Here is a 10,044-nt window from a genome sequence, read left to right on the forward strand (position 1 = left end):
CGTCATATATGAAACAAGGAACAACTTTCCCAACAACTACCTTACGATAAGGTGTGTATTACTATTACCGTAAAACATGTTGATATTAATTACATAATGGGAAGAAAATAATAGAAGGAAATACTATTGTGATGAACTATCAATTCTATTCATAGAGGCATCCATGTAATGGTACAAATTCTAGACAAGATTGCTTAACAACTCCCTTATTTAAATTCCTTTTACTTTTTAAGTTCTTTTTAGATATTAAAATAAATGAATTTAGATAATACAAAAGTTGTAATAATTGCAAATATACTGCTGCGCCTGCCACCACCATATAAATCATCACGGGAAGCCGACAAGATATTAATTCAAACATGATAGAGAAGAATCATAGGGAACTTCAGTTGGAAACATGAAGATAACAAGAAAAAGATCCACCTTGAATGCTCCCAAAGGTCCAAGGTGGTCTAGGCCCACGCAGGATGGGTATACTTAATAAAGCATTGCTGCTTGGAGAGATTGATTAAAAAGTATGCATGCAGGAATTGAGTTATGCTTACAGTGACTTGATTGGCAAATATGATATTACCATTGTAGATGGTTGCAAGGCTTTCATACCAAAACTTCTATTTCGGTACCAAAAAATTAAATAATAGAGAAGAACAACATAATTAAAAGTCATGGAGAAACATTCAATCCCATTACATATATCCATACACAACATGTTTTTTTTAGTTTAATTATACAACAATGCTACAGCTGCAGCTACAGCTACAGCATGGCTGCGATCAAACACTCCCTCCGGCCATATGTCAAACTTCTAGTAGCCATATGTAGTTCTCTTCATCATCCTCATGAACTCTTCAATACTTACCTCCCCGTCATCTGCATTCACCAATTGAACATTGATTATCATGCTTGTTTCAACAGAGATGAGATTTAACGTGTTATGTAAAGAACAAAATCTTGTCCGCTCTAGGGGTATGCAAGATTGGGGTTAACTAACAAAACAGACCGAGACATAAGCAATTCGATTAAATAGGTTCTGTTTAACCGGTTTTGGTCTTATTCAGTTTGGAAGCTCGGTTTTGGTTAGGCCAGTGTAAAGTAAATTGAATGCTCACTCCTAGTAAGCTCGACATTATTATGGGATATCCAAACAAGGTTTGAGAAAGTAAAATGTGAATGACATCAAAGCATTACAATCATCTGGAGCAAAATTGTAAAGTAAAAAGTCAGTCTACTGTATTGAGATTCAAGAAGAAAGGCTAGCTTACGATCTCGGTCTGCTTCTTCGATCATGTCCTGAATATCTTTTTCGGAGAAGTGTTCACCAAGCTCCTTTGCAATGCGTTTAACGTCGTCAGCAGATATCTTTCCCTGAATTCAAAATGAATGAAGAATCAATCTTATAGAAAATAGCTAACAACATCCATTCTAAATAAACAGGTAAAAAACAGATTTTACATTGTTATCTTGATCAATGATTTGGAATGCTTTCATAAGCTCTTCTTTAGTGTCCCTCTCCCCGATCTTGGCAGTCATCATGTGAACAAATTCATCAAAGTCAATGGCACCACTGCCATCCTTGTCAACATCCGCAATCATTTGATTGATTTGCTGTTGTGAAACAGCAGATCAAAACATAAGGATTCCAAGATAATCACATTAATATGCTATCTATTGCAAGATATAAAAAGGAAAATACAAAAAGTTACCTCTTCTGTCATTTCGAAACCAAGAGCCCTGTAATGCTAAAACTTTCAGTGACAATGTGAAGATATCAACTAAAAGATCTATTTAAAAACATGAAATATCATGCATAAATACTCGTACCTCATGGCAACATTCAGCTCTTTGGCATCGATGGTACCTGGCCGGCAAATTCAAACCCATAATTTAGTAAAAATGCCAACCACACATCATATATAACACCTGTATTAGACGAGCCATTCCATACCTGAGCCATCAGTGTCAAACAGTTCAAATGCTTCCTTAATCTCTTGCCTCTTCTGTTGGCTTAATCCATGGTGTCTTCCCTTCTGCTTGTCTTTCCTTGATGCCCCTCTGTAAAGACTAGCCTGATCAAACATTCATTAAAGACATGATCAAGACCAATTCTAGTTGGACAAAAGTCTTACAACATCATCCCACGTATACTTGGTTATGTTAATCAGACTCGAGTGCGAGTGTCAGATGCTATTACAGTGCAGATGCATTTTTCTTTTTACCAAGATTCTTATCCAAAAATGTGTCGGACAAAGGTTTCAGGCACTGATACTTCAAGCAAAATGAAGATCCGGAGAAACATAGATATTTCCAAATTCAGCAAGCCTTAAATAATCAAACACAAAGAAAATATTATGCTCAAATTAAAGGAATCTTCAAATTAAAGGGTTTCATCCATAATTGCTGCACTTTACAGACATCACCGATTTCTTTTTTTTAATTTCCACGTCCTGCTAATTCACCACATATCTCATCCATTTCATTTTATTATAAAACAAAAAAATTTCACAATTCAATCCAAAATAAAATCTACCAAACAGTAGGCAGTAAACTAAACCCTAATCTTTAACAATAATAGTAAAGAAGAAGAAAGAGGAGTATAATTATTGATTAAAACAAAGTAAATTGAATGGTAGAGATAAATATGAAGAACATACCATTGTTCACTGAGATGAGATCTTAAACCAGTTCGAGAAAAGTCCCCCAACTTCAAAAGAAAAGCGATTGCAAAGACTTGATTTTGAAGATTTTAACTTCAGGAAAGAGAAAGAATTGGCTCTTTACGCGGTTAATTGATCTTTGTTGACTCCTCCATGAAAAGGCCCATTGTTAACTAATATAAGCCAATAATGGGCTTAAGTGGGCCTTTGTTGGCCCTTATAAACTAAATTTAGGTGTGTTTTGCATTTATTTATGGAATTGGTCTGGATTTATATTTGATTTATTAATGGTCTACTATTGCTAAAAAATTAAATTATAGAATATCATTTTAAAAACGAAAATAGATTTTTAAATATATTTAAATCATTTGTAATAATCCGGTTCATTAATAGTGCATAAAATTATATACTATTCGTGCATCAAATATTAATTCCGAATATAAACAATAAAATAAATATGAAAGAAATCAAATCTTTGATCTTTGTTTTTGAAAGGATTCCAACAAATTGATGTTCGGTTTAGTTGTTAAATCTCTTTTTGAAAATTTAATGTCATTTGATATGCATTTCGCAGGATGTTTTTATCTATAAGTTATCATATGAATTTAAATTTCTAAAGATGTAACTTTTATTTTCTTTTGACATTGGGAGTGGAGAAAAGGATTGCTTGGGATTGCGGAGTATACCTCGCATTTTTTACCAAAATAAAGTTGACGTCCTGATGAGGAAGAGGTGTCATCCCAACGACAAAACCATTGACTTCCCGACAAGAAGAGACGTCTCGTCCCGACGACATGTGAAGGGCGTCCTGACGAGGCAACAGCCATGTCACAACGAGACGACATGTTATGCAATTTTCTCGGTTTTCTTCTTCCAATCAAATTTTGATTATTTGTCCCAATCAAACTCTGATTAGTGTAGGTTATTTTAATCTTATTTTACCTACGAATTTAGCCTATAAGTAGACATTTTACCACCCTAGAAAGATAACCCATAACACATTTAGGTATTAGCTTTTACAAGCTTTCAGAGAATTTTTTGTTTACATTTTGAGGGTTCTTATTTTTGAGTTTCAAGGTTTAGTTTTATCTCCATCTTTATTCTCTTTACTTTTGCCGTTATAGTGAAATTATCTTTACCCGTGGTTTTTTATCCTCTTCGGAGGGATTTTTTCACGTAAAATATTTGAGTTCGATCTTTTCAATTTCTTTGTTATTTTACTTGTTCGTTGTTTAATCAGGTTTATCCCCAATAGGGATTGGACCTAAGCTCTTTTGCCTATAACATGATTTTCTTGCCCATTAGGGCAAGAGGTTGTTTGTTGTAAAGATGTAACTTAGTTATTGGTAATGGAGTAAAATTGATTTCTGGATCAATTAAGATATCCTTTCAATTAGCTCATTAGTTTTATTCTTTTATAGAAGGATAAGGGTATGGATCATACAATTAAAATTAAGGGTAAATTATACCATTAGACACTCAACTATAGGTAAGTTTTTATTTTGGTCAATTAACTAATAAAAATTATAATTTGATTACTAACGTTTTCGAAATTGTCTCTCTCTTTTTTTACAAAGAAAGGGTCTGAAGGCCACAACCTCAAATTAAATTGCATCAAAAATTATAATGTTATGGATATCACTAGGATAACCTATCTCAAAGGACAAATTACTACAATTAGAAAGAGACCAAGTACAAAGAGAATCGGCCAACTTATTACAACCGCGATCCAACCAATTGACATCGGCTTTAAAAAAAGAATCAAGCATCTTTCCAGCCTCTTTAATACAGTGGCCAAAAATCGTCATATCCTCCTTGTGTTTACAAAAGCGATTGACGGTATAAGCACAATCCGTTTCAAAAATAATCTTATCAGAATTGCACAATTGAGCAAGCTGAAAACCTTCAATAAGGGCATTCAATTCCGCTTACTTGGAGTTAACCACCTTATTAATGAAAACCACTTTTTTGCTTAAAACAAAGCGATCAAAATCTATAGCAATAATGCCCAAGCTCGTTCCATAAGCATTCACAGAAGCCTCAACATTCACTTTAGTAACACCCTCCGGCGATTTTTCCCATTTGCAAATTCTAGGAACCCGAGGTAAGATTGGTTGAAAAGAAAAATTATGAATCCAGAAATCATCATTGAGTTTGCGAGCTCTATCCCAAATCACACGCGCGTCCTTGTCCTTACCTCTAAAAATAACATTGTTTCTATTGTTCCAAATGTTCCACAAAGTAGAAATGAAGTCTTTGAAGGATTTTTTGTCCAAGATACGCATAGAGTCTTCAATCCAATCAATACAAAACCCATACTGACTAATCATCAATCTCTTGTCGAAGCCACCTACAATAAGGACATCCCGAGCTTTAGGGCAATCACTTAAAGCATGAAGCACGGTTTCCTCCCCACCCCTACACCTCGCGCAAATTGCATCCACATTACGTTTAATAGACGATAGCTCAATGTTAGTGGGAAGCAAGTCGTGACCAATGCACCAAGCAAAAACCCAGATTTTAGGGAGGACTTTAATCTTCCAAATATATTTCCAAAAGAATCGATGCGGCCCAAACTCAATACTTTTAAGTAACAAGCAAGAGTATGTCGATTTGGTCGTGTAAAAGTGTGGATATTATGAAGCCAAACCATCCTATAATTCAGCTCGTGAGGTAAAATCGAGATGTCACAAATACGGCTAGCCAAAGAGTCCTCGTACAGCTCACGTACACGACTCACATTCTAACCACCATGATGCGGAAACCAAAGATCACAGACGTGCACCTCCAAAAAAACATTGTTCAGGACTTGTAAGGCATCACCATCGAGACCCTTAAAGCTCCATTTGTCCTTATCAAGTCAAATGCTACAATCATCCCCTAAATGTCAACCGAAACCCTTGTCAAGAGCTTTCACCGCTATTGAAATGCTGACCAAATGGAGGAAGGTTTATCAACCTTTTTTGGATGAAAAAGATCACCATCAGGGAAGTATTTCGAGCTGAGAACTTGAAAGCACAAAGTATCCTTTTGCAATATGAGCCTCCAAACTTGTCGACCAAGCAAGGCCAGGTTAAAAAGCCACAGATCTTGAAAACCAATTCCACTCATGCCTTTTGGAAGGCAAAGATTATCCCACGCGAGCATGGCCCAACCATGACCCTTCTCCTTACTTGTCTACCACACCGACGGATTTTCGAGGTTATCTCCTCCATCGTTACCCTAGGAGCAAGAAATACAAACATAGCATAAGTAGGTAATGATTATAAGATAGATTTGATGAAATCCTCTTTACCACCATAAGAAAGCAAACGCTTAGACCAACTATTAATCCTATTGGAGAAGCGATAAAGGATATGCTTAAAAGCTCCCGTCTTTTACTTGTCAAGAAACAAAGGAATCCCAAGGTAATGATCAAGATTCCTAACCACCCGCATCCCAAGCATGTCATCAAAAAATTACCTCTGATTCCTCGGTGTTTTGGGGCAAAACCACACCATAGATTTAGAAAGGTTAATTTTTTGCTTGGAGACACGCTCAAATTGTGTAAGGATATTAACAACAGTTTCGATTTCCTTCTTCTTATTCTTGACGAAGAGCAACGCGTCATCTGCAAAAAAATAAGTGATTGATTCTTGGGTCATTTTGACTCACATTAACACCACGAATATTTTCGCAATCTTGAGCATCATAAAGGAAACAAGAAAAAACCTCCATGTAAAAAAAAGAAAAGATAAGGCGATAGAGGGTCCCCTTGACGGAGGCCACAGTTCGGGATAATTTCCTTAGAAAGAGTCAAATTGCACTTGATAATGTATTTAATTGAGCAGACACAATGCATAATCAACTTCACCCAACCATCCGCAAAACCCATCCAGAGCATAACATTTTCAAGAAAGTCTCACTCGACCTTGTCAAAAGCTTTACTCATCTCAAGTTTGATCACCAAGCCCTTATTAAGCCTATTTTTGGAACTTTGTAAGTAATGCACAAGCTCATGAGTAATCAAGACATTGTCATGAATCATACGACCGAAGACAAAAGCGCTCTAGTTAGGGCTAATGCAAGAGTGAATAACCTTCTTGAGTCTGTTGGCCAAAACTTTAGAAATGATTTTGAAGATGACACTACAAAGGCTAATGGGCCGGAAATTCGTCATGTCCTTAAGATCCTTAATTTTTTGAATAAGCATAACCACCGTGTCGTTAATCTCCTCGATATTTTTCTTACCCTCAAAGAATCATGATAGAATTGAAGAACATCCTTACCAACCACATCCCAATTTTCACAGAAAAAAAGATCGGAGAGACCATCGATGCCAAAGGCCTTACGGGGGTCCATTTGAGCGAAAGCATTCAAAAGTTCCTTATCAATAAAACAGCCCAACAAAGCCTCATCCATCTCCGGAGAGATACACCTTCTAACATGGCTCACAACCTTCTCATCATTCATAGCCTCAAACCTAAACAAATTATTGAAATAATTCCAAGCCACCCTACAAACGTTAGTCGTCCCCTCGACCCAATTGCCATCCATATCAATAATACCCTCAATATTGTTCTTCTAAAATCTGCTCGTCGCACGAACATGAAAAAATCGAGTATTTTTGTCCCCCTCTTTAAGCCAGGCGATATGGGATCTCTGGGCCCAATAAGATTCTTCCTCAGCATAAAGGCGACCCAACTCCGACCGACTGGTTCTAAGCAACTCAGTATTCGACATCACATTAGGCTCGTCAATGAATCTATCAATCCTCTTAACTAAGCGATGCATGCGACTCTTCAACCTGTTCTACCGAGCGTGCTGGCAAGGACCAAGGACTAAGGCTCGAGTAGATCTTATCAAAGCACTCAATGAAATTGCAATTATTTTTGTTATCATCCCAAACAATTCTGACAAGGTTCTTAGCGTCTCTATATTTGGCCCAACAAGCCTCGAATTTAAAGAGCAACCTAGTATCCTTAAAACCATTAATGGGCTTATGACTTGTCGAACCAAGGAGAATAGCGTTGTGATCCGAACAGCTTTGTCTCACGACCTCAGTAGAAAGGAACGACATTTTCTCCACCCCCGAAGCCGAGACCACTAACCTATCCAAGCGCTCTTTGACAAAATCAGAGCCATCTCTATTGTTGGACCACGTGAACCAACCCTTATTAGTTTTGTCACTTAATGTTAAGTGGTAACAATGACACTTTTTAATTGGTATAATAACAATTTTAGTCTTCAACTTTTATACTTTCCATTAATTTGACCCCAATTCTATATAAAATGATAAAAAATTGAAATTATTTTTAAAAATATATAAAAATTGAAATTATTTTTAAAATATATAAAAAAACTATATTTACATAGAAAATTCAAAAAAAGAATTGGAATATAATTTGTTTTCGAGATTTGGGTTTTGAAAAATAATTTAACTAAATTGAATTTTTGAATTGAGTTTGAAAAAATTGTGGTATATTTTGTATTTTTTCTAAAATAATGGTACCGTAGTTAATTTCACAAATCTCTATAATATCGATTCGGAAGAAGTTCTTTAATATCATGGAACTCAACTTGAAGATATTACTAATTTTGTTTTGTTTTGTTTTTAATTTGTTATTAGATTCTATTGAATGATCATTTTCATTCTTATGTCTCAATATTGAACAATCTTAAGCTTTGCGACAATAGAATCTTGATTTATCTTGTATAAATATTAGTTTTAATTGTATCTAAGATTTATGCCGGATTAATAACATGTTAAAATTTAAACACAAAATAGCTGCCTATTTTAGAAAAGAAAACCTAGAAACCATATCAAGTATTTGACTATGCTTTTAAAAAACTCGTACTTTGCTTCAGTATACTTAATTTTAATACCTATTTTTGGCCTCTGAACTATGGTTAAATTATCACATTGGTATTTATACTATTTTTTATTAGTTTGACTGTAACACACCCAATCCGATCTAGGAGTTTCAGCTAAGTCGAACGCGTTACATTCGATCACCGAGGTGATCGTGTAAAGTCATTCTTTTTGAAGCGTTGATTTATATGGAAAACGCTCTTTTGTTTTTAAGAAATACGTTCATTAATTTAAAATGGCTTTACTTAATAAATTGATTACAACATTATTAATGTTAAGTTTTAGGAAAACGAATTTTAGGTATTTAAGAAAAGACCTTAGTAAAACTTTAAGTATTTTGCAAAGTAGCGGAAAACATTCAAAGTAATGATTTTCTAAACTGAAAAGCATGGAAATATCAAAGTATTAACTAAGTGTCATGCTTTAAAGTAAACAAACTAAACAATCCCAAACTTAAGATATAGAAGCAAGAAATTAATAATTACAATCCTGATAATAAATGATAAATGTAAACTTTTTAAATAATAAAATAAGCTGCTAATTCGAGAGTCCTCTTGCTATTATATCGAGTCATAATTTTCTGCGTTACCTAAGAGGCAAAGAAAAAGGGGGAATGAGCTTACAACGACTCAATGTGAGACTAGCTTATAAATAAATATATATAATTGCACAAACAAAAAAAGCATAGAAATAGTAGCAAGTTAAGCATAACTTATGGAACATTTAGCAAATCAATGTATATATCATTTATGTATGATGCAATGCAAATGCAAATTTCCCACTCGTCTATCCTAACCGCCCTCAAGCATCGCTTGACACACCAAAACACATATAAACCATCTTGGATTTTTTGGTGAAGATGGTCGTTCACTTGTCATCTGTGATGATGACTTTTACTATAATAACTTACCATCCCGATTGCCCATTTTTGATGGTTTTTTACTATAATAAACTACCATCACGGTCCACTAGTTTTGATGGCTTTTTAAACTACCATCCTGGTTTATTTGGTTTTGATGACATTACTGCCTACTTCGTGCAGTACTGACTTTCGGTGTGGACTTAAATTGTCACTATCTCCTATAGAACTCCTCCATCCTCTATACCTATTTTTCATATAATTATGCACATATTTTTAGCATATCATGCTATTTATCGTTTTTTTATGCTTACATTCAATATTTCATACTCACATTTAATGGCATGTGAACATGCGTCCATTCTCATCAGTTTCATATATAGAATTAATTTTAGAACTAAAATAGTTTCACGTATACAGTGTTTTTGTGTGGTCTAACACACTTGGTTTGGTTAACACATACATAAGCTGGGTTCACACATACAGGGGTCACACATATAAGGTTCGCATATCAAGGTTTGCACACCTAGGGGTTCACACGGGTGGGTTTGCACCTAAGGTTCACACAAATGAGTTCGTACATACAAGGTTCACTCACAAGGGTTTGCTCATGTGGGTTCACACTTTAGGGGTCACACCTAGGGGTTCACTCATTAGGGATCACACTTAGGGGGTTTGTA

At 35.1% G+C, this 10,044-nt stretch overlaps 1 protein-coding gene across 1 annotated transcript; it reads right to left on the reverse strand.

Annotated features, from left to right (window-relative positions):
- Nucleotides 1–583: 583 nt before the first annotated feature.
- Nucleotides 584–2,801, reverse strand: LOC105777903 (caltractin). The gene is made up of 7 exons (XM_012601415.2): nucleotides 2,652–2,801; nucleotides 1,946–2,066; nucleotides 1,822–1,858; nucleotides 1,704–1,731; nucleotides 1,453–1,605; nucleotides 1,263–1,365; nucleotides 584–870 (listed from the first exon to the last, which is right to left on the reverse strand). Exons 1-7 carry the CDS (start codon nucleotides 2,652–2,654, stop codon nucleotides 806–808), a joined length of 510 nt encoding a protein of 169 aa, XP_012456869.1. The 5' UTR covers nucleotides 2,655–2,801; the 3' UTR covers nucleotides 584–805.
- Nucleotides 2,802–10,044: the final 7,243 nt, after the last annotated feature.

The sequence above is a fragment of the Gossypium raimondii genome, chromosome 10, assembly GCF_025698545.1.
Source record: "Gossypium raimondii isolate GPD5lz chromosome 10, ASM2569854v1, whole genome shotgun sequence".
Lineage (NCBI taxonomy): Eukaryota > Viridiplantae > Streptophyta > Magnoliopsida > Malvales > Malvaceae > Gossypium > Gossypium raimondii.